We start from the raw sequence: 26,492 nt of genomic DNA, 5'->3' as shown, positions 1-26,492 counted from the left end.
TTATTTAATTACAGGTGTTTTAGCTCATTTCAATTTATTTTATTTAAATGGGCAATTATTTATTTTATCATGTGTTTATATTTTATAAATGTAATCCAGTATTCATCTATATTGTATATTTTATGTTGTATAACTTTAGTTCCTATGTGAATATTAGTTCCTACTTGTTTTGTTGTGGTAGGCGGGTTTTGTATTGAACACGGGGCCGTGTTGGTTATTATTATAGCAGAGAAGACCACTGTGAATCAACAAAGACAAGTCAACTGTGCCCCGATCTACCACTCAAGAGATCTGATGTACTCAAAAAGTGGGTTACGATTGCGTATTAGTTTGAAAATCAACCGGATCCACCATATTTTTACACAAGTGACTTCCGGTCTGCCCGGTCTGCTAGCTAGTAGTATTGGTGCAGGAGGGTCTCGCGTCAAATAATAAACTCTGCCGTTCTTTTCGCATGCGTCGTGTTGAGCTGCCTCTGGGACGTGTCTAACACGCGGCCACACTGCGACTGGTGTGCATTGGCTGATTGACTTTAACAGCCGCGTTTCACTGCATTCTCGCGGCGGCCACGTTGTTGCGCCGTTGACGTTTCTGTTCTACCGTGTTGGTCCTCATTATAGTAGAGAAGACGGACTAAATATAATCTACACAAAGAAACTGTAACCTGATTGACTCACAGCCTCGAAAAGTAAGGGTTACATTACGTCAGAAACTCCTTCGGTATGCCTCCGTTCCGAACCGACCATCAAGTACTGAAACGGTTCAATACGAATACATGTACCGTTACACCCTTAATATATACAGTCATGGACGAAATTATTGGTACAGCTGAAACCCATTTCTCAGAGAAATTAATGCAATTACAAATGTTTTAAGTATGAAAGTGTTTATTTCTTGGATGTGTATTGGAAAAATACAAAAAAACTGAAGAGAAAAGCCAATTGTACACAATTTTACACAGAATGCAAAAAATGGGCTGGACAAAATTGTTGGCACCTTCAACTCAATATTTGGTTGTGCATCCTTTAGAAGATATAACAGAAAGCAATCGCTTCCTATAACCATCAACAAGTTTCTTGCACCTCTCAGATGGAATTTTGGACCACTCTTCTTATGCGAACTGTTCCAGGTCTCTCAAATTTGAAGGGTGCCTTTTTGCAACAGCAATTTTGAGATCTCTCAATAGTTTTCAATATAATTTAGATCCAGACTCATTGATGGCCACCTCAGAATTCTCCAGTGCTCTGTCTCCCATAATTTCTTGGTGCTATTGCAGGTATGTTTTGAGTCATTGTCCTGTTGGAACACCAATGACCTCTGACACAGACCCAGTTTTCTGACACTACACCCTACATTCCGGCCCAGAAAATTTTGATAGTCTCCATATTTCATGACTCCTTGCACACTGTCAAGGCACCCAGTGCCCGAGGCAGCAAATCAAGCCCAAAATAGTATTTGACCGCCACCATGTTTGACTATAGGAACTGTGTTCTTTTCTTTTTAGGCCTCATTCTTTTTTTACGACACTGGGTGCCTTGACAGACTATCAAAATGTTTTGGGTCTGTCATGGGTGTTCCAACAGTTCCAAAACAAAGCTCAAATAGCACCAACAAATGGTTGGTGCCCAACATTAATTTCTGCGAGAAATGCTTATTTTCTGGAAAAATTCCAGGAGTGCCAATAACTTTATCTGACTGCATGCCATTAGGTGTAGTAAGAAAAGAACAAGAGGAATGTAAAATTGCTTACATCTATGCAGTAAGTTAAGAAACTATGTCACTTATGGAGGGATGAATGCGGACTGAAGCAGAGTACTGTAGACTTAAAATCAGGATAGTAAGAAGGTAAGGCACACAAAAACTAAATATGTTTATTTAAAATACAAAAGCAAAGTATCAAAACAAAACTGCTGGGAGGAGAACACGATGGGGTTAAGACTGGGGCAGGAAAAGACAAGGACAGATATGACAGCAACATGTCATTGACAAAACCCAATAAGGATAGAAAAGAAACCGGAAATATATCCAAAAAGTGACGAGACAATGAGCAACGCCAGGACAGGGCACCAGAGGCTTAGGGGAACTGATTGGCCAACAACAAGTCAAACTATTTGCCAACCAGAGAAGTACAAAATCAGATTAACTCATTTGCTCCCAAAAACGTATAAATATGTTCTATTTTTAATTGCTTCAGTGTCCCAAAATCGTATTTATATGTCTTTTGCGTTTTTTTTTTTTTTTTTTGACAATCGGCATCTATAGGTTCCCATGTATCTAAGATAGAATGCACAAAGCTCAAAACCCATTTTAAAACAATAAAACTGGCCACTGGAGGGCAGTAGCGCATTTGGTAAGCCCCCCAACCCGATTCAACCAGTACAGCGTAGTTGAGTCTGTGCTGCTCGCCGAGCAGAACCCGCGCCGCCGTGCTCACCGCTCGCGTCCACTGCACCCTCCAGTGTCCCGCATGGAAACAAGCACAGCCAAACCAGTTCCTCCCAGGAACACAAGTTCCCCAGGCGAACGAGGCAATGGTCACCACAAAAGAAAGACTAAAAAAATCCATCTTTACGAGACAGGCGGCGATGAGGGAAAAGTTTAACCTGCTGTCGCGGCCACAATAGCGTCATCTCTCAGTTAGGTATGTGTAAATAAATTCTTACTCTGCTATCAAAAGCTGTATTTGTCTGGTTGTTTATGTTATTTTGTAAAAGGAAAACATTATTCAGATATTTGGGATGTAACTAAAGCAAAAAATAGCTGTGTTAAAGTCAAAGTAATGTTTGAAATGTATGCGTTTAAAAAAAGCTCATTTTCTCCGTTTTTTCATCAGAAATTGGAAAATTGCTCAAACTAAGCTATTTTCTAATGCTGATTTCTAAAGAATGGAAAATGATATGAACTTACTTTTTTTCTGCTGAAAGAAGAGAGTCTTATCTTTTTTTTTGGTGGGCTCCATGTTTATATAGCAATAGAACAGAATTTTCTGTGGGCCTTGCAAAATCAGTCAAAATCCAGTAAAAAGGCCGGGAGAGAAAGGCCTTGCTCCGGTGAAAATGGCTGGGAATGAATGTGTTAAGAAACACTGAAACAACTGAGACCAAGAGAAAAGTCAAAGCAAAACACAGAACCGTAACAGTCTAGCAGTGTTCAGTGCGTTAAGTATTCTCATAACAAAAAAACAAAGCAAAGAATCTGTAAATTTTCTGAAACTTCTTCAAGATGGTAAAAGTTGAAAATGCCAATTTCCAGGATGGGCCACTTTTCAGAAGTTTAACAGTCCCTCTGCGAATCCCTTCATTTCCCACTGCTATTACATTATACCTAAGTATTTGTTCTTGTCATTGAAATAATTCAAGTCTTGTATTTCAGATTGTGCTATTATTTTTCTTCCCCCGCCCCTTTTTTTAATTTGCAAAAGTATGTAAAAAATATCCTGACAGCACAAAGAGAATTAGATGTTTGGCAATCCGAGGAGATAACAAGGAGGATGCCGCCACTTTTTACAACATATTTAGACATGATCATTAACTTCGCTGTTTACTCGTCGTTAAGGGTCCTGCAGTAGTTTTTAACTCTATTTAATGGTAAAATGAATTTACACGCCAATAACTGTTACCACTGTGGATGTTCGAGGCCGTCTACACCTTCAGAGAAGGACTTAAAAAAAAACGTGACCTTTGAGAAAAAGTACTTTAGTAAATATAGTATGAATAATACATTTAAAATATAGCATTATTAATTGAAATATCCATTGAGATCTGTGATAATAGTTTATGTGGTAATACAAAAACATACTGTATAAGTAAAGATATCGTCTTGACGATGAGATTGTGAAAACTATATCATAACAAGCTCAGATTTGACTAACTTTTGTGAGTCTGTGGGTGCATGCAGTGTTGTTAATAACGGCGTTAGAGTATAATGGCGTTATATTTTTGTCAGAAGTAAGTAATCTAATTAATTACTTTTCTCATCTTTGCAACACCGTTACCGTTACTATGGACGTGAAGGCGTGCGTTACTACAGTTTGGTTGAATGACGAGAAATGTCTGAGAGACACGGTGAGAGCAGGGCGGGAGAGGGGAGGAGGAGAAGGGGGTTGTGACGCCGTTGCAAACACGATGCTGGGTGGCTCGGAGCGTTAGCATAGCATTCGCGTTCTCGCTAGTATTAGCATATAGCGTGGCGTGTTAATGTTAAATGCGTGTTAAACGCTCGGGAAACTTTTTATATACAGTTCATGGCGTTCCGGTGGGTACAATTAATTGAAAATAATGCACTGTTTTCCTGTTCAGTATGGATTATCCTCACCAAGTGGGTGTTGTCCTTGTAGATGAGGCTATGAGGATGAGAACTATGAGGCTAGTCAGTAAGGAGACAGTCTCGATTCTTGGTTAAAAAAAAAAAAAACGTGCAGTTAGCATTTATTTTACCTAAATATTGCAAACTATGATGCTAGTCAGTAAGCAAATCAGCGGCCGCCATATGTAAACAAAGAGCTTTTTCCGCTGAAAATTCTCGTGAATAAATGCTTAAATCCCTGAATTCTTTATAGATATGGATGTAAAAGAGTCTCGATTCTTGGTTGAAAGCAAAAATACAGTGCAGGTAGCATTTATTTTACGTAAATATTGCGAAGTATAATGCCAATGCTGTAGTGGCTAATTTCTGCCATTGATTTTTTTCACGTTTCAAAATGCATGCATGGTACGAAAAATATAATAATTACCTTGAATCCTCCAACAAATCACTCCTGAGGCAATCCTTCCTGTTTGTGTGTGGTACAGCTTGCGTACTTTTTCAACCTAAATCCGGCGTTGGATCGCTGAATGTGTTGACTAACTGCCACCGAATAACTGAAGCGGACTGTAGGACGGCCCCCTACTTTAAGGTGTTGCACAGTGGCTGACGGATATGACCCGTCAATACAATTATGAAGTCTATAATGCTACAATATATTAATAATAATAGTTTTTGTTTTATTATCAAAAATAGTCCCTTGCCCTAAACCTTTCTGAAATGACATATCCATATACCATGTTTGATTCTTAAAAAAAAAAAAGAAAAAACTAGAGCAAAGATAGAAGAGGGAAGAGATTCAAGCCTCAAAGGCATATTGAAAAATATATCTATATATATTAGGGGTGTGACGGTACACACAAGTCACAGTTCAGTACAACAGGAAAAAGGCTTTTTTTCTCACAGCATTTGAAAGTTAAAGTTTGTATAACATTACACTCTTATATAGGTGAAATTTCAAAAAATGTAAAAAAGGTGACCTGTTTTTGGGGGGGAATGAAAATGACAGATCAATTCAATCAGTTATTATAACATATTTGATGTGAAAGACGTTATAGAAAGGATAATGTAATAACGTGTAGAACATGAAAAGTAACGTCAGTTACATTGCCAAGTAACTAATTACTCTTACGTTGAAGTAACTGAGTTACTACCTCAATTACTTTTTCGGGGGGAAGGAATTTGAAACTGCAACTAATTACTTTTATAAAGTAAGATTAACAACACTGATCGCATGTAACTGTCTTCGCTCCTCTACTTCACCCTGGGAGTTGTTTTCATGTCCTGCATCATGTCGTATTGGTGAGACTTCTCAGTGGAGCCATAAACAAGGAACCACTGATGTTTCCCTTGCATTAGAGCGCTAATGTCTCTCCAGTGACACATAAAAATGGCCAAGTACCGTTATTAGACTTTTATTTTACTTGAATGATACAACATTAAATGGACGCCTGTGGTGATTGGGATAATTGAGACACAGTGACGATTCATTTTTGTCACACGTCATTTTCAATTGACAATCAAGAAGAAAAACATCTCCCCCACCTGGCTCTTCGATCCTTCAATAATTTACTCAACTTTTTGACCTCTTTTAGGAGACCATTAGCAGACTGTGTGCTCATGCCCATACATTAGAAAATCTTTTTTTTTGGTGCGGTTATCCCATCATATTTTATTTGTTCAACACAGGGACTCCAGAACATGGATCTGCCTTGTTTCTGTGTGTTTTGGATCAAATCACATTGTGTTGCAAGAGTGGTTATCCCCAATTCCCCGAAATATACAAGCATCTTTTCAGACCCAGCAGAATTCAGTGTTTGTCCCACTTCTCCAAGGTTTGCCTGTGTGTGTGTGCAAAACGTGTTTTATCAGAAAAAAATTGACTTCAATGTTTCCATTTGGACCTCATAATGGGCTCATTCTGTTCATTCCATATGCATATCTTGGATCGGCAAAAGCTGTAATTATCAAAAATTGTAACATTTAACGCAAATAAATGCCACTATTTGTTGGGCAGGTGATTATGATGCAAACTGGAAGAAATAAGTGAATTTTATTTTGGAGCTGGTGCTTTGTACTGTATTGCAAACAAACGTTTCACCATCTGCTTGACCAGCAATACAACATTTGTAGCATTTCCCTTTCCAACTTTCACTTACCATTCATGTGTGTCTCCCCCTGGATGTATCTTAAATGTACCATGACAACCTGTCATGCTCGGCTATATGCACCCGCGGCAGAACAGAAGGGTTCATTCCCCATCAGTGATCAGCGATGAGCAGGCATCTGCATGTGTCTCTTGTTGAGACTTTACTGCTACAGCAGCTACATGACAACATTGGGAGGTAGCATGTGTGCTATAAGGACACGTGCCAGCCTGTGCTAGGGATTAATGTGCGCATGTGAGCAATTTTCACCTTTTAGGGGGTGTCCAAACCATGGCTGGGGGCTTAAATTTCTTATACACTGGGATAAATGTAGCGATCAGCAAGGCTGCAAAGATATGAGCGTTTGACTTGTTAAAAGGGATGTTCTTCACTAAGAGCCTCGTTGGCTGTGACATAACTGGGACATAGTTCTCCTTGTCAAAGCTAATAATCAATTCCCACTACAGGGATAATCTGACAGCAGACCCCTACTGAGCGTGATGCTTCCCCACACACACGGTCGTCACATCCCTACATCTTCAGCCAAAAAGCTTCAAGACCAACTGAAACAAGGAATTGAAATTTCCTAAGAAACTGTGTATGAATGCTGAGAAATGCTGCTGCAGAGCCAAACGTCAAAGACAGAACCTGACGGCTATGCAGCCAGCTGATTACACATATTTTGTCCTCAAGAATCACCAGGATTCATGCAATTTCACTGCAGTACAACGCTGTGGTACTAAGCCAGTCGCAATATGCAATAATTCCATTTATCGCACGGTAAATAAAAATGAAGGCGATCATTTTTCCACTGCGATTTATCGCCTCGCGTGCACCTTCGTGCGCGCGTGCGGCTGACGTGCTGTTAAAAATTCGGCTTCCTTGTTACCAACTACGCAAAATGCATTTTAGTTCTGTTTTTAGTTTAGTGCAGTTTAAGTTTAGTGCAGGTGGAGAAAAAAAAGAAAAGGTGACGTAAAATATAAGCATGGTGTGTGCATCCATGAACTGGGTCGTAGAATGCCGATCTCGGCCGGCGGTCTCCCTCAGTTCGCCAGTCTTTATAAGTTAAGGTGACAGTTCTTATTGTGGTAACATCGCCTAAGAAATCGCCAGCTTCGTCAGGTTTCAAATAATTTATTCCATCAACTCGCCGAGTGTCCACTGCTGTTGACGCCAGGATCGAAACAAAAAGTAAAATAGCGCTCTCCTGCTCACCATCAGCTCCGCGGCGCGTTCAGGTACAGCAAAAAAAGTTTGCCACATTAGAAGCCGATTCGTTAGATTATTACAGGTACTGTACTGTATTATTGTTATTATTGCTATTATTATATTATTGTTATTCTGATTTTTATTCATATTTTATTTGTTTTGCTTTTTGTAATTGCTATTTGCAATAGTAACAGCAGTATTTATAAAAGATAAATGTGAGTACATACCTGTTAAGTTGTAGAAATTGCAAATAGGGAGATTTCTGTTTGCCAACCCCGATGACGCGCGCGCGCGCGACAATCGCTAAGACAAAATGCAACCATTTTTTTTCAAGTTCATTTTGGTCATAACACTTGTGTAAAAATTAACTACACTGTCAAAGAACCTCTTTTTGGTGGCATCAGAGATAGTCTTCAACTTGCTCCATGTATTGTCTGGCATCATGTTATACTGCTATGTTGCCTGTGTCATGCCAGTTCTCCTTGTTCCTGTAATCAATATCTAGGATATCCTCAGCTTTCCTGATCACATCCATTTGCACAAATTTGGACATCAGCTTCCTCAGCAGCCTCTTCATCTCATCAACCATCACTCCAATTAGGGTTTCGTCAGATTAAAAACATTAATTACATCATTTAGAAAATTAACCATATTTGTTTTTAAAAGTATCTTTGTCATGGCAGTTTTTTAATTGAATTGTAACCTAGAATTGAAACTTTATATTTTTTGTTTCAGCACAGTAATAATGATATAATGTAATAAAGTGTATGGTATACACTTTAGCTTTAGCATAATAGCGAATCTAAATGATTAAACTTCAAGTAAGTAACGATATGCTTTCTCACTTAAATTCATATATTGTGGGGGTAGGACCGCAGTGGTTTAATATTCCATGATGTTTGATCCACGAAAACACAAGAGTAAAGCAGCGACTTCTTCCTCATTGTTCTCCCATCATTCGCTCTAATGCTATTAGCATTAGGCTAGTTAGCTATCGCTGGCAGGTAAGACTTACGGCAATTACGTTGACGAACGTCGTTTTTCCCGAATACTGGAGGCCGACCAGGGTCAGCTCCATCTCTTCCTTCCAAAATAAAGACTTGAACCAGTCTAAAAGCTGGTTTATTGGTGCCAGCATCTTGGGAAGTCGGTGGTGCTGCGACTCTTCCCTCCCTGTCAGATGATTGGTTGGGCTTTTCCAGCTCTGAAGGGGAGGGAGGGCAGGGAAGTCGGAGACGGCCAGGCTATTCGTTGTTGGTCACTTTCCGAATCGGGCCGAATGGTATCGTTACAAAACGGTGACAAACAAAAACGTAAAAAAAAAAAAAAAAAAAATTGACATTTTTGGAAAATCGGGAGATTTGGCTTTCTAATCATGAGGCGTGAGCATTGGGGTCAAAATCGGGAGTCTCCCGACCAAATCGTGAAACTTAACAGGTCTGTGAGTACAAGTTATAGTAATTTTATATTAACACCCCTCAGTATGTTTTTGTTTTAATAAAAAATAAACTAATAGCTCGCCATTGTTGACATCGCTGAGCGGGACGTCACATAAAAAAATAAATAAAAAAAACAGTGTCTTCAACTATGTTAGCTAGTGTTTGAAATACAGAGTTTTAAATGAATTACAGATCTAGCCAAGTTTTTCTAGTATGTTTTGCCCCTCGATTGACGTCGTAGTTTCCGGGTTCATTGCACCTTACATTTGAGTGTTGACTTCACAACGTACGAGACCTCTGATAGTTTGTATATTGTGACTAAATATTGCCATCTAGTGTATTTGTTGAGCTAAAGTTTGACCAAAGTCTGAGTAAGTTTTATGTGTATTTTGCATAGCTATTTTGATTGGGAATGCCAGCTTTTATTTTTGTGAACATGATTTTTTTTTTTTTTTTTTTTTTGAGAGATAGGAATACTATTATTATTTTTTTTTTTGTGCTTTCAGTAAACGATACTGTAGCGACTTAACTTCCGCCCAAATGCATGATGGGAAGTTGGGAAATCATGACTGTCAGTGGTGGCTGCAAATGGTAAATGTTCTTCGTTGTGTTCATTTAAGCGTGTTAAGAAAAAGATCATCGCCTGTTATTCTTCCCCACGTTGCTCGTTACAATCGTTATGATTGTTGTGAATGACTTGCTAAAGCTTATACCAATGAATGTCTGTGCCCACTCGCTGTTCTCTGCCTCTTACCTCTCAATGTACAAAAAACTTCGCCATTGTAGTCTGTTTGCGGCAATGCATGAGTGGGTCATGCCGCGCATGCGTTAAATGCGTTAAATATTTTAACATGGTTAATTTAAAAAATTAATTACCGCCCGTTAACGCGATAAATTTGACAGCCCTATTTTTCACGTCTAAGTATTTGGCAGACAATACTGTATTTTATTTTGCATGATTATTCTCAGTAGTATTATTTCTAAGTACAGGTAGTCCCCGGGTTACGACGTACACGACTTACACGATTTCGAGTTTGCGACGCCGGTGTCTCCTCCGCCATTTTGTCATCAGTTTTTATTTTTTTTGGTCGCACAAACAGTACCTAATTGTACCTCACAGTATCTTATTTTTTATTTAATTAACATGACTTGTTCTGTCCTCACTAAATGTGAAGTTGTTCGTCTTGACAGACAGCAAACAAAGCAATTGTGCTTTATGAAGCTTTTTACATCACCTCACTTCACTTTTGACAATTTGTAAAGCTGTAACGCACATATCCAAATGTCTGTTCAAAACGACACGCATTTTAACAACAAAACACTCGACACAAAACGATTCATGTTCAAACGTCCTTATAGTTTGATCAATATGTAAATTTAGTAGATTAATTTAGCCCAATTTGCATCACAGAAGTCCGCTAGTTTAAATGTTACGAATGCTAACATATTCAAAATTCTCATAGCAAATTGCTCACATATAACTCCACTAACTGTAGCTCTAAACTTAATGAACAACAAATAATATATAAAACATATATTAGCAGAAGCAACTGTAAGCCTTATGTGGTAATGCAGTAATAAAACCTCCTCTAAAAAAATTAATCTAGATGCCTCAAACATTAGTAATTATAGGCCAATATCAAATCTGACATTCGTGGGGAAAATTATTGAGAGGGTTGTGTTCAAACAGATCCAGGTTTTTATGATGCAAAACAATCATTTTAACTCATTTCAGTCTGGATTTCGGCCACAACACAGCACCGAGACCGTGCTTATCAAAGTCTGATGCAGGCAAATCATCTGTTCTGCTACTATTGGATCTCAGTGCCGTATTCGACACGGTTGATCACAACATACTACTCAGCAGATTGGAACAGTGGATAGGGCTCACTGACACTGTTCTTCAGTGGTTCACATCTTATTTACATGATAGGGATTTCTTTGTGTCAATCGGAAACCATCAGTCAGAACGAACCGAGTTCACATGTGGAGTCCCACAAGGGTCCATACTTGGACCACTCTTATTTAACATCTATATACTTTCCCTAGCTCAGATCATGGGACAGTATGACATCTCCTATCACACCTATGCAGATGACATACAACTTTACATTTCTGTGTCCCTTAGTCTCCCTGGGTAAATGCATTCATCAAATCAATGAATGGATGTGACAGAAATTTCTCCAGTTAAATGTGGGGAAGACAGAAGTGATCATTTTTGGGCCAAAAAAAGGAAAGGTCAAAGATTAGCACACACCTTCGCACAATGTCACTTACAGCTACAAATCAAGTCTGAAATCTTGGCGTAATTATTGACTCAGACCTAAAATTTGATAGCCATCTAAAGTCCGTCACTAAATCTGCTTATTAACACCTAAAAAAATATAGCCAGAATTAAGGGGCTTCTGACTCAACAGGACATGGAAAAACTTATGCATGCATTAATTTTCAGTAGATTGGACTATTGCAACTGTTTATTTACAGGTCTTGATAAAAAAAATCAGTCAGGAAGCTGCAGCTAGTACACAATGCTGCTGCCAGAGTCCTTACAAATACAAGGAAATTGGACCACATTACACTGGTTTTGAAATCTTTACACTGGCTTCCAGTGAGTCAAAGGATAGACTATAAAATACTACATCTCGTCTACAAAACACTTAATGGCCTTGGACCAAAATATATGCTTGATTTGTTGGATATGCTATATGCTTGATTTGTTGGTAAGGTTGTCTGGAACCGGTCTCCTGTTTGTTCGAAGAACAAGAGCCAAACAGGGTGAGGCAGCATTTAGTTACTATGCTCCTCACCTCTGGAACAAATTACCTGAAGGTCTGAAGTGTGCTAACACTGTTAGCTCCTTTAAACCGGGGCTTAAAACGCTTTTGTTTATCACAGCATATCCATAACTGTCTACATATTTTAAACTTCAAGCTATTTGCTTTTTATTCCTTTTCTGCTTTATTTCCATTTCTGATTTCAGTTTAATGTGATTTTCATGTATAATTTTATTTCCTTTTGCGAGTGCCTTTAATGTTCTTTTGATTTAATGTGTTTTTTATGACCTTCATGTGATGTAAAGCACTTTGAATTGCCTTGTGTTGAATTGTGCTATACAAATAAATTTGCCTTGCCTTATGTGGGCCAAACCAGAGCGCAGCTATATTTTATCCATGTGAGATGGCTGAGTGCTTCTGTATAAAAGCATGATTGAATGACAGTCCAACCAGACACAAAACTGCCACCAGAGGGCAGTGTATCCTCCACCATTAAACAAAATAAAATACTTTAGGACTTTTTGGATAGTTATTTTGAATTTTTTTGAATTTGAAAGGATTAATTCCGTTTTACGCAGAAATTTGGGTTACGGCGCCGGTGTAGGAGCGAAACTTGCTACATGGACTACCTGTACTGTGAGAATGTCTTGGCCTGCCATTTTAATTTGTTGTTCGAGCAACAAAACTCAACAATTTTTTTCAGAGCTACTACAAGTACCTGGATCTGGGACTGAGTTGTATCTGAAAATGTTAAAACATTTCCAATGTGTTTTAAAGGTTTGACAAATGTGTAATATACAAAAATCAAGCTACATTATGACACTTCATTAAAAAAAGTTGCTTTGTTACTTTCTGTATTTTAAATGATTACAATTTTAATTTACCTAATAATTGAAAAAGGTATGTGAACTTGTTTGTCATAAGTTCGTGGAAATTATTACAATATTTTTATACTTACACTTTGTAGAATTGTGTCATACTTACAAAATGAGAATTTTACTAAAACACCCATATTGACTGATTACCCATGAGAGCCAATAGCTGACAACATCCAGAACACGTGTCAAAAAACATGATTTTGCAGACTTTTTTAAAAAGTATTCATGAGCCTATAATGCATGGCAACAAACAACACTCACAACAATGAGATCGACTGTATGCTCATCTTTTTCTATGCGCTTTGATGTTGGATTTAGATGTTAATAAGTGATAAAACAGGCCATCAGCGAAACTTCAAATTTGGCTAAAGATAAAGATGAACACTTTCCTCTAGGCTCTGCTTGTGTGTCCAGAACAAATGATCCCTGAAAACGGTCTCTTTTTGTGTAATAACAATTCATTTTTCTAAGATTGTTAATCTGTGCAAGCGTGTAACCTGTGCATGGTGCAGTGGCAGCATGTGGCTCCCAGTAGGGTGATAAGATCAAGCTTGTTACAGCATCGTTGCTCATTTTAGATGGAACATTAATAAAAACTGGGGTGTTGGGGAAAAAGTTCCATCTGGGACAATCCACTCACGATGGTCTACAAGGTCTGATGAACACGTGATAAAAGGAACAGTATCCAGAGAGCTGTTTTCTTTAATGGATAATAAAACCTGATCCATGGTGTTTATTTGAATATGTGACTCATGTCTTTATATCCCATGTGGTTTTGGCACCAAATGATCATAGTTGAATGAAAGGTACCTAAATGAATTGCCTTAATTAGGAGTTGAGGTCATCTTATTTGTGGTCAATACTGCAGCACTTCTGTTCAGTGGCTTGTCTTTTTCTTTTTTTTATCACCACTGCACCTATAAGTGCTTGTTAATCGATTCACTGACTCCAAAGATTTCTTGCCGAGGGACCCTAACCCACTGAGGCGTTAAGTGTTAACAATAGCTTCTACTTCTGTGCCTCGATCTTTGTAAGGTACTCTTTGATTGGTCTGAGTTACTCAACTTCAACTTGAAACTTTTTTCATGACACAGTGAAAAAAAATGTCTCACTCTGCAAGTTTTAGTCACAGTTCGTTGTTCAGTTAGCACGGCAATGAAAATAAGGAGTCATTTTTTTTTCAAGATGTGATGATAAAAATCTCATTGTGACTGTAACATTTTGTGGAATTGTTTTCACAGTAAACTGCTGTGATGTACATCTGAGACAAGTTGCACATCGGTTTGTTTACTTGCATGAATCTGTGAAGAGCTCTCACTCAGCATGCTGGTGCCCATGAGAATGAAATGACAAAATAAGCACTGCGCTGTTTTCATCATTTTCCACTGAATGTCAAAGACTTAAGAGTGAGATCGCTTACTGCATTTTGCACAGTTATGATCAATTGTCTTCCGACCATTCAGCTGCTTCTTTTCAAGCGAAGCTGTTCACAAATAAGTGAAAGAAAATCTTTTTTTTTTTTTTTTATTTAAATTCAATAATTATGCAACTTTGGAATAAAAGCCTTGCAGCTATCACACGGCCACACACCTTGTTCAGACAAAACGCAAACCCGCAGTTGGGAATTTTGCTCAATTCTGCTCATGATACAATTATCACAGGTAAAATCACTGTAGACCGCAGCATTTTTTGTTTGATGTGCTAAAGCCAATACAAATACAAATTCATGTTTATCATCTTTTGAAGAAAATATCTAAGACCATTAAAATTGTAGTCTTTACTTTTACCAGCTATGTAAACTTTTCTTCCTATCAAATTCAGGGATGATGCCTTTAGCAATACCCAGCTAGCAGACGACAGAGGTTGCAATTTTAACATTTTTGGGTGCGAGGGGTTTGTTGATCATCAAATTTGATACACAGAATGCTTGAATTTGATTGATTGATACAGTGCCCTCCATAATTATTGGCACCCCTGAAAAAGATGTGTTTTTTAGCTTCTAATTTATATTTTTTAATTCAAATAATATGGGACCTTAATGGAAAAAAAGAGAAAAATCCAACCTTGAATACAAATGCATTCATTCAGTGGGGAAAAAATCCCACATAAAGAAAAAAATATTTGACTTCAAATAATGTGTGTCACAATTATTAGCACCCCTGGTGTTAATACTTTGTACAACCCTGCCAACAAAACAAGGTCTGGGGACTGAGATGGCCAAGGGAGGAGCTTGATTTTGTGTCTGGTGAACCATTTCTGTGTATATTTGGCCATATGTTTAGGGTCATTGTCTTGCCGAAAGACCCAGTGACGACCCATCTTCAGCTTTCGGGCAGAGGGCAACAGATTTTGATTTAAAATGTCCTGGTATTTCAAAGCATTCATGATGCCATGCACCCTAACAAGGTTCCCAGGGCCTTTGGAAGCGCCAAAGCACACGGTCCCAGGCTTCAACTGGGACCGTGTGTATTTTTGTGTGAGACCAAGATTGAGCTTTTTGGCAACAAACACTCTAATTGGGTCTGGCGTGCCACGAAAGATGCGCATGCTGAAAAGCACCTCATACCCACTGTGAAGTATGGGGGTGGGTCAGTGATGCTGTGGGGCTGTTTCGCTTCCAAAGGCCTTGTTAGCATCATGAATGCTTTGAAATACCAGTACATTTTAAATCAAAATCTGTTGCCCTCTGCCCGAAAGCTGAAGATGGGTCGTCACTGGGTCTTTCAGCAAGACAATGACCCTAAACATATGGCCAAATATACACAGAAATGGTTCACCAGACACAAAATCAAGCTCCTCCCATGGCCATCTCAGTCCCCAGACCTTGTTTTGTTGGCAAAGTTGCACAAAGTATTAACACCAGGGGTGCTAATAATTGTGACACACATTATTTGATGTTGGATTTTTCTTTTTTTCCATTAAGTTCCCATATTATTTTAATTAAAAAAACAATATTAGAAGCTAAAATACATCTTTTTCAGGGGTGCCAATAATTATGGATGGCACTATATGCTCACCAATAAATGATTTTTTTTTTTAGCTTAACCTGATTTCAATAAATCCTGGTCAGTTAGTTCAATTTATGCCAAACCAAGGATTCTAATATGCCAAGTTACTGTGATTGATTCACACTGTCTGGCATTCCTGGTCATTTCTTTGAAGTTTAGATGGTTTCACCAATGTAACCTAAATTAGACTGAAATTGAAGAGATGAAATATGTACAAACATGTTAAATGAATGAAAGCGAGAGTAACTGAGTGAAAATATATCGATCATTTTGCAAAACTCAAGTATATGTACTAGTATATTATTTATTTCAAACAAAATGTTGCAAGTAGAATTTATTGACATGTTTTGCTTGGGTGGATTTAGGGTACTAAGATAAAATCACTCTTATCATTTTTTGAACTGTAGACAGAGAGGCAAATGTCCACTGTCTCTGAGTGGAAACTGTATGCAAGTCAGATAAGTGTGCAGTGGAAATTTAATTGATTGAGGATTATCAACCAAGATGAAGTCTGGCAAGGTCAGTTCAGACGCTGAACAGGATAAGCGGTGTTGACGATGGCTGAAATGACTGTATACTCCATAAGGTCATAGATGTGCTGAAGCCCAGATTTTTTTGGCTTGATTCTTAGTTTTAAAATAATTCTGGGATGGCTCCAATAATGAAAGTTATCATGAGAGGTCATGGCCAAGCTTAAATTTACAATTAAAGATTTTAATTCATCTTTGAAATTTGTGCATTAGCTTGTCACCTAAAAAGTCAAAAGCAGATTGCAAGAATAACAGAGTATCAAATACAATTGCAAAAACCGCGAAAAAGGAGGAAATACAGCAAAAAAAATTTTCACTGTATCCCCCCTGCTTTTTCCGCGAAAACCGCAAAAAACAAGGGAATACAGCGTAAAAATTCACTGTATTTTTCCACCTTTCCGCAAAAACCGCAAAAAACGAGGGAATATAGCGAATTTTTTTACAGTATTCCCCCGCTTTTCTGCGAAAACTCAAAGCTTAGGAATACGGTGAATATTTTTTACGCTGTCGTCCCTCTTTTTTCGCGATTTTTCCGTGGAAAAGCATGGGAATACTGTAAAAAAAAAAAAATCGCTGTATTCCCTCATTTTTCGCAGAAATGCGGGGGTATGTAGTGAAGATATTTTTCGCTGTATTCCTTCATTTTTCGCGGGAAAGCGGAGGAATACAGTGAAACTTTTTTTCACTATATTCCCTCGTTTTTTGCCGTTTTGCGGAAAAGCGGGGAATACAGTGAAATTTTTTTTTGCTGTAGTCCCTCGTTTTTCGCAGAAAAGTGGGGGAATCTAATGAAGATTTTTTTTCGCAGTTTCCCTCGTTTTTCGTGAGAAACCGCGAACACCGCGTAAAGCAGGGGAATATTGCGGAAAAAAATTCTCTGCATTCCCTCGTTTTTCACGTTTTTGGGCCAATTCGACCAAGTGTGCCAAATCTTGTGGCACTATAAGCCGCCTAAGTCAATGATAAAAATCTGCTTTATTTTAATTGCGCACAGAGACATGTGGACATGGGCCTTAAAATGTACAGTAGTATAAGAAAAGGTCTTGTAACTACAATCACCAAACTGAAAAGAACTGGACATGTATAAGTAAAAGAGTGACTTTCTGTTGCCACTAGTTTTTTGTGCAGAGTTGATGCAAATCACACCTACAGGACCCTTCAGGGTATGACTCTCACCAAGCACGGGAAGTCTGGCACAGATATGTTGTTGCCAAGTTATGAATGTTCAAAATTTGAGGCGAGACAAAATTTCCTGTTCCCACTAGGGGACGCCAGGCCTCATGGGCAAATGTTTAAATGCAGTCGTGTTCAGGCTGGGGTACCTTTCATTCATGGCAGAGATAAAAAAAGACGTGTTGCCATAAAAATGGCCTACTTTGGCACCCCGCCCAGGTAAGGCCCGTGAATGAAAACTCACCATTTTGACAACTTAAGATCTCATATGTCTCATGAACAGTGTCACCAATTTTGAGAGGATCCAATTAACTCCCTAGGCGCCAAGGTCTCAAATGTGCACCCTGTAAATCAATAAAAATTTCACATTCAATCCAAAATACCCGATTTCCTGTTGAAATTGGAACATAGGTGCAAGAGACTTTTTGGAGCAGTTTTGCACAGCGTATCGACGCCCCAAATTTCATTGCTCTGGGTTGAAAAAAACCTAATAGGAGAGGCCTTTTTGACAAATTCAAGGGGGCGCCACTGAGCCATTTTGTTACATATTTTCACAACCTTGCAAAATTATCTAAATTTACGCAAAGATGCATGTATGTGCAAATTTTGGTGAGCTTTCGAGCATGGTAAGGCCTCCAAATTGGCCTTTTTCATTTGCCATGAAAAAAAAAAATAATAATAATCCTTAGCATTCCAAGAGGGCTCTCGCGTCAGTTGGTACTCGGGCCCTAACAAATAGGCGGCTTATCCATCCAAAAACTAAGGCCATACTTTACACGACAACAATTTTGCATAGTGATGCAAAAGTGGCGTTTTGCCATTATATTAATTCTGTGTTTACACGATCATTACCATATGTGTGGGGAAAACTTCGTGCACACGGAAGCGCAAAAGTGTATGAAACCTCCTATTTGCCGATGTAGTACGCATTCCCAATGTGTAGATGGCAACGCCACCATTCCTGCGTGCAACCCATCACTTCTGCTGTTTCCGCTTTCGTCCTGGTCAAATAACAATTTGGCAAAGAGGAGTTTCTGTAATTAAAAATTGTGATAGTAGACTACAGTGTATCACAAAAGTGAGTACACCCCTGGCATATCTGAAGATATTTAAGTATATCTTTTCATGGGGCAACACTGACAAAATGACACTTTGACACAATGAAACGCAGTCTGGGTGCAGCTTATATAATAAGAGTTAATTTATTTTCCCCTCAAAATAACTCAAAATATAGCCATTAATATCTAAACCCCTGGCAAAAAAGTGAGTACATCGCATGGGAACTACGTACATCCCTAAATGTCCATGTGACTCGTTACAGGAGTGCTGTCAGCATTGCTGCAGAGATTGAAGAGGTGGGGGGTCAGCCTGTTAGTGCTCAGACCATCTGCCGTACTCTATATCAAATTGGTGTTAATGGCTGTCACCCGAGGAGGAAGCCTCTTCTGAAGACGGTACACAAGAAAGCCCGCAAACAGTTTGCTGAAGACATGTCAACAAAGCACATTGATTACTGGAACCATGTCCTATGGTCTGATGAGACGATTAATTTGTTTGGTTCCGATGGTCTCAAGCATGTGTGGCGGTGACCACAGACCTGTGCCGCCCATAAGGCGATTTAGGCAACCGCCTAAGGGCGCACCAGCATCCAAAAAGGCGTCAAGAAAAATATTCAAATAATATTTAATGATAGCAGTATTCAAAAAATTATACAAAACAATAAAACAAAAGAACAACATAACAGTTCATAATAAGTCTTTAAATAATAATGAAATCATTTTCTAGTGTGCCTTCTGCCCGTTTCACTTTTTCCTGCGATGCGATAATTTCACTACAGACCCTAGTCTCACTCACCACCCAGCAACCAGCGAGCTACCTGAAGGTGCTATTTTTAGCCTCCGCAATTGAGCAATGTTACGGTGACAAGTCGACATCATGAAAAGACAAAAGCCCTCCGCGTCGGAAGAAAAAAAAGAAGACAGCAAAGACGAGAAGAAAAACAGAGGTTTGTTGTGATGATTTTTTTCAACAGCATAAGCACGTAGATTTAGCACAATTGCAAGCTAGCGGTTATTTACTTAGTGCTCAAGCAAAATTATACTGTATCATGAGCCAGGCTGCTGTTTTAGAAATATTTTCAGTATTCAGCCAGCTGTGGATTAGTTTCAGTTAAATTTACCCCCCCTCCAATTTTAGAAAAATTTTGACAAAGTGTATGGGAGACTAAAATTGTCTTGCTTATTTTCACGTGATGTGAACCACTTTTACCTTGTGTTAAATTGTGCTTTTCAAATAAATTTGCCTTGCCTAAAAGTGCCAAGGTTAATTAAATAAATACACCATTAAATATGGAATTAATAATTTCAAAGTTCTGTGGTATGGGGGACTAAAAGTGCCACGGATTTAAATGAAAACATTTGTTACTAAATGTGTCATTAATTCATTAAAATGGCGATCACGTTCATGTAAAAACATATTCAATTTATTATTATTTTTTGCTATCATATATTATTTAATTCATTATTATCGGATAGTCCTGTGTAGTTGCCGTGCTTCAAGAATCTATTTTCTTTTAACTATGCCCATCAAAGATAGTGGCAATAGACAGGTACAGTAGGCTGCAACAATTTAGGCGCTATTATGGTTATGTCATATGGCTATTTGACTAAACATTCCACTTTCTTCTCTTTGTAGATGCTCTTCTGAAATATTTTCCTTCTACCTCTGTACATCCTGGGCCATCTTTTACAGCGAACTTATCCACATCAGCACCAAGTCCAAGGCCACCAAGTCCAGGAAAGAAGTGCACCTTCCAAAAAACCTGTCACATCAAAGTGCAATAGATGCTTTTGCATCAGTGAAGCCAAGGTGAGTAGGGTTATAGGTCAAGGTGAGAAAAAAAAAGTTTCATTTTAAAGTGTTCTGTGTGTCTTAATATAGGTTTGTATGGGTGGGTGTTAATCATATAGTAATAACAATTCTTGATTTATTTAATGCATTTTTTAAAGTGTTTTTTATTGGTGCTTTTGAATAGTTATTACAGCATTTTTCTTTTAATTTATGCACTTGTTCGTTGTCTTTTTTTATATAATAAATTACAAAGAGATAATGTGCTTTTTCAGAGTGGGTGTTTAAATATATGTGTTGAAAATGGCCCTGGGTGACCAAGTGAGGAGTACAAAGATAAGTGTGTCACGCCTACAGTCAAGCATGGTGGTGGGAATGACCTCCCCACCACCTCTTCAATCTCTGCAGCAATGCTGACAGCACTCCTGTAACGAGTCACATGACATTTTGGAGGGAAAATGACAAGCAGTACTCAATTAGGACATTTAGGGACGTATATAGTTCCCATGCGGTTTACTCACTTTTGTTGCCAGGGTTTTGCGGTAGATATTAATGGCTATATTTTGAGGGGAAAATAAATAAAGTCTATCAAAAAAGCGGCACCAAGACTGCTTTACATTGTGTCAAAGTATCATTTTGTCAGTGTTGTCCCATGAAAAGATATACTTAAATATCTGCAGAAATGCGAGGGGTGTACACACTTTTGTGATACACTGTAGATTCTTGTATAATGCTGAACGCAGTCAGGCCGTGTACAAGGTTGCTACTTGAAGACATCTTTTCATACACTGTCGGATTGTTTGCGTGCACTGGCGTCATCAGTATCTTCAGCCCATTCACTGACAAATATATTGAAGCATTGTCACCACCACTGTTTCAGGGTATGGAAGTCAGTTGCCACCCAAAACTCACTTTTGCGTTGTCAACCGTTTAGACGGCGACGACAGGGAGGAGCATTGTCAAGATTTTCACTCTGGAAGGTATTTTCAAATTTTTGAGTTTTCAGCCCCCCAAAACGCTCTCGCCATGTAAGAGTTAGGGCCCTTGGAAAAATTTTGCGTTGTCACCCCCGTTGCCATTGTCTGGTAAACATCTCCTAAATATTTCAAGCAAATGTTTCAATCTTAAGGTCAGAGTATCTCAAGGATTCAGCTTTTCATCAACCGAGAATAGGTTTTATATAAGCTTGGTCTCATGGCTAGTTTATATTTCTTTATCATCTGAAGTGTCAAATGGCTAACCAGCCCTGGAGAGCCCATCAAGTGGTCTTGTCTGGCTGTTCATGTAACAGACCTATTAATGAGGATTTTTTCTCACCCTCCTTTATTTTCCCATAAAAGGTGAACACTTTGATCTCAGGCCGGGGTTGAGGTGAAATAAATGTGATCGCAGAGAAATTCATGGGCTTTGTGGCGTCACAGCATCACAGTTCTGTCTCAGTAGGTTTGTGACAACCCCCCCAGTCCAAAAAGGTGCTTGAGCCTGATTGTTTTTCTCAGCTGAGGTAATTCAGGTGCACTAGCCTAGAGCTCCCCAGACTTGTTTATTAGTTATTCATTTTCATCAGCCTGATCTGCCGTGGGCAACGTGATCTGCAACATGCTCCTTTCTCAGGTGTTCGCAAACTCTGGATTGGCCACATGATGCCCAGAAGCGCAAAACTGCAGCCTGCCTAATGGTTGAATGCATTTGTATTATTAGCACAGGAAAAAAAACACTTAGGCACTGAGTAAATTCTTTCCTTGATGGTAATCCCTCTGACTTTCACATCTGTTGTCTTAATATTTCACCCACTGTGCAGTGCAGTAGTCTATTTTTGAATATTTTGCAGAAACAACACTTGTATTCAATCTCTGTCTTTTTTGTATTTGTACTGAAGCTTGTTATTGACTACCTGTCACGTATTTAATCAGGTGGGAAATTCCAAAGCATCCATCGAGATATACTTGTCACACATTTTTTGTCATTAGTAAACAAACAGATTGACTGTAGTCCGAGGTATTTCCTCACCATCCACACAGGAGGGTTTGTTGCGTGTTGTCCCTGCCACTTTGCCTGGTAAACAGGAGCACTTGACGGTTTGAGAGCGTTCCTCTATGCGATTCTTGTTACAGCATCTGTGAGCTGCAATCACCTCGCATGTACCTCCCTCTGTGGATAGATGGACAAGAAAGATAATCATTCGTTATGAGATTTGTAAATGTCTGAAGACACACGCCCTGAACACTTAAGACAGTAATGAAAAAAATATATAAAATAGGGTATAGTCTTAATCAGAACAAAACATATATAATATTAGGTGTCAATTATTACTCTTTGATAATTAGAAGTATGTGGCAGAAAACACAGACGAGATTGAAAAAGCAGTCTCGCTCTTGCACTCCTCTTTAAAAGAAACTGCTGTATTTTATGCCAAAACAACTGTTGTGTTTGACAGAACAATATGGCTAGGTTCATACTACAGGTCTTAATGCACAAATCCGATTTTTTGTCATATCTGCTTTTTTGGCGTGCCCGTTCAGACTGCCTTTGTCCATTGAGTCCATTCAAGTATGACGCATGCACACTAATTCGCAGTCCGACACGCGCTTAGCAAGACGACCCGCATGCGCAGAAGCATCAAAACAAATGACCACACATGCTGGCTATCATCCGTCATTCCAGGGATATCATATTTTGCTTTTTAAAAAGAGGACACAAATAACAGGCATAAATAATCCCAGTTTAGGCTTATATTCAAAGTATATGATTCGATAGCATGCACACACTGTCCGTGCACGTCACACGCAAATACGGGCAGTTTGCCCCGACTCTCGGCCGTGTAAGCAATGTTGAAATATTGCTTATATGGAGCAGACAGAAAACCGATCATTCTCAGGCTTATCCTCAACCCATTTTAATTTTAGAATGACTGTTGTCAAGTCCGACCCTTCCTAAAAAGCCGTGTTTAAGGCAAGCTTGGCGCTAATGTCCCACAGCTGCAATGTTACCCTAGCGTCTCTCTCGCTTTTTGATGATGTAATTGCTGCATGAATTCCGATTTCAGAGACTGGACAGTACAGACCGCCGCGACAGTCTGGAAAAATGTGGCCGAGATCGGATTTGGACCACATACGAAAGTGAGCCAGATCGGATTTGAAATGGTCCAGTTCTATGCGACTTGTCACGTTCGGACCGTCAAGTTAATGCCTCACTCGAAAAACACGAAAAAATCGGATTCGTACAAAAAGACCTGTAGTATGAACGTATCCTATGTCTATATGCTGCCATAGCAGATTCATGGTGCATTAAGCCCCCGAACTATTTTTCATTTGTCCGTTTTACCCTGAAAACCCCCGTTTACAGACATCGCGCAACCGCTTTTGTTTCAACACAGCCATATAACGAAGGTAATTAATTATACTTATTATTCAAAATGTCTATCGTTTTTAGCTTAGAATCATTAATTGATGTCTCATATTTCATTAAAAAAAAGCGACTTTAAAAAATTATTCACTCACATATTTTAAACAAATTATGTCACAATGAAAAAAAAAATAGCGTCTGTAAAAAAGTCACGGATATCTACCTGATAACTCGCTTTACTGTGTTTTTTTTTGTTACTGTCGCATTTTCTCTAATATGTCAGATGATAAATAATCAATCCAAACAAATAAAAAAATTGTTTAAAAGGGAAAATATAAGGAAAAGAAAATCTCAACCACTCCTTGATGTCTGCGATTTCTGCATTGCGGCTCTTGTTATATTACCCATAAAATCCTCCAAAAATCCAGCTGTGGCCATTCACAGCTGTGTCTTGACACTCAGTGATACAAGCGACATGGAGTTTTTGGACCGAAACAAGGTAAGTACGTTATAATATCTCGTTCAAGTCATGGCATCTTTAAATCTGCTCTCGCGTGCTCTCACCTCCAGATAGGTTTTTGCTGTTTAAAAAACTTTTTTTTTTTTTTTTTTTTTTAAATGCCCTTCTATTAAAAAATGTTCTTCCCCCAGAAAATGAGATTTTAAGCATTCCAATGATGTATCACACATGCATATGGGATAATTTTGAAAGTTGGCCAAATTGGGGGTCTCAGAGCGGAACTTCAAGTCACCTGACTGTTTTCCGCCATGTGTATAAAATTATCCCTTGATGTAGCTCAATGAGTTGCATCTCACTCACTGCTGGCTATCCTCATAACCCAATAAAATTCACATAACATTCTTTTAAAATCACTTAATGCAAGTCCGGTCCTCGAGAGCCCCTACACAGCTTGTTTCACATGTCTCCCTCCTTTAACACCTCTGAATCAAATGATCAGCGTAGATAAGCAAGCTCTCCAGGAGCCTGATAACGATCCTGATTATTTGATTCAGGTGTGTTGGAGGAGGGAGACATGGAAAACAAGTTGGATAGGAGCTCTCGAGGACTGGACTGGGGCACCCCTAAATTTAAAGGGTACCATGGATAGAAAGACATGTAATTCTTAAAAGATAAATGTTAGTATGAGTTATAATAATTTGATAATGAAACCCCTCTTAATGTTTTCGTTTTAATAAAATTTGTATAATCATTTTAACTAGTAGGACGCAGTTGTTGTTGACGACACAATGCACTCTGGGCGGTGACGTCACTGGGCAGCGCTGCCGGGCTTCCACAGTGTCACTCTTTAGCTACATAAATATGTTGTTGGTTCTTCCCCTTCCAATTTGAACCCGAGGGAAAAAGTGATGAGCAGGACAGCACTGTCGATATTTCACTAAACGAGAAGCAAAGGCAATTAAATGAAGGTCCCCAGCAGGATTCGAATCCGCATCTCCCGTGCGACAGACAAGTGTGTAGAGCACAGGACTATACTCCCGAATGATGTTGGAGTCATGATTTTCCTTACAAAGATCTATCCGATCTATTAGCATTCAGTAACAAGTTCTCAGATGAAAACTAACAAATCTGTTAGGGTCTGCGAATGCGGAAACAAGCAGACAACAATGACAGGGATTGCGTCATAAGGGTTTATTGAACATACAAAAAGACATACGATTGTGAAAAGGGAGACACAAAAAGGGTCAGTGACTGTAAGTAGGGATCAATAAAAAAATAAAAAATAAAAATAAAATAAAAAAAGGGAAACCCATGGTGAGAGGCAGACGAATGGAAAAACCAAGGCAAAGATGCTACTCGCAATGAAGGGGTCAAGAATACAAACTGTCAAATGGCAGCAAGTCAATATCTCGGCAAGCCGCCTAGGATCGGTTTAAAGACACATCTGATGAGCTGGAATTGGATGCAGGTATGACGTTTGGAACTCATCCCACAGCTCTGTAGCAAAACAATCTGACTAACAGCAGAATGTGACAAAATCATGCTGGTCGTCACACTAGCTTCACTTGCAAGCTAGCACAGCTATTCAGCACCACTCGCAGCGTGCATTGCGTGTGTAAAACATGGCGCCTTCCGTAGGTCAAAACATGTACTAAATATTATAGATTTTTAAATCAATGAGAGTAATATATGTTTTTCTAATAACATTATTATTTATAATTTATATTTTAGTAAAAGAGAACAATTGTGGTTTATTAGAGCCTACACGTCTTTAACTCCGAGGTTCCCTTTAATGCACCCATCTTTTGATTTTGTTTTTTGTTTGTCATAAGCAGTGTTGTTAATAACGGCGTTATTTTTTTCAGTAGTGGGTAATCTAATTAATTACTTTTCTCATCTTGGCAACGCCGTTACCGTTACTGAGGACGGAAAGGCATGCGTTACTATGCGTTACTATATTGGTCGAAAAGTCTGAGGGAGACGGACTCACCGAGACGACAGAGCAGAGCAGGAGCGGGGAGGAGGCAAGAAAGTTGTAACGCCGAGCAAACGCGATGCTAGGTAGCTCAAATAATACATGTTGTAGCCGATAGCCGACAAACTACGCCCGCATGTTATGGTAGATATGGTAGACATGGTAGATATCACTTGTACTGTATATAGATATAACTAGATGCAAAATGACAGCCGCCATCTTAAAGCAGTAGGATTTTTAGGACGGCTCTGTTGTAGAGAACCTTCCTCGCGAACCTAAGTAACTTTTTATCTAAAATACTTCTAAATCGGCAAAAATCTTGACTTGAATCTATCTTTAAATGATGAAACAGTTTTAAAACTTTCATATGTCGAAAGTAGAGAGAAGGGAACTAATGCAATA

The 26,492-nt window shown here is 38.8% G+C and overlaps 1 protein-coding gene across 2 annotated transcripts in view; it reads right to left on the bottom strand.

The window, feature by feature from the left end:
* LOC130921233 (chemokine-like protein TAFA-1) overlaps positions 1-26,492 on the bottom strand; it is a 265,602-nt gene that overhangs the window by 22,275 nt on the left and 216,835 nt on the right. For both annotated transcript variants that reach the window (XR_009064312.1, XM_057844877.1), the window contains exon 3: positions 22,321-22,461. Coding sequence is in view for 1 of the 2 variants with exons in the window: in XM_057844877.1 (XP_057700860.1) it covers positions 22,321-22,461 (141 nt within the window). In the remaining variant the exon portion in view is untranslated. The remainder of the gene's footprint in view (positions 1-22,320; positions 22,462-26,492) is intronic.

Source organism: Corythoichthys intestinalis, chromosome 9 (assembly GCF_030265065.1).
Source record: "Corythoichthys intestinalis isolate RoL2023-P3 chromosome 9, ASM3026506v1, whole genome shotgun sequence".
Taxonomy (NCBI): Eukaryota; Metazoa; Chordata; class Actinopteri; order Syngnathiformes; family Syngnathidae; genus Corythoichthys; species Corythoichthys intestinalis.
The sequence above is the reverse complement of the archived record's forward strand: the minus strand, read 5'-3'. Positions and strand labels throughout refer to the sequence as shown.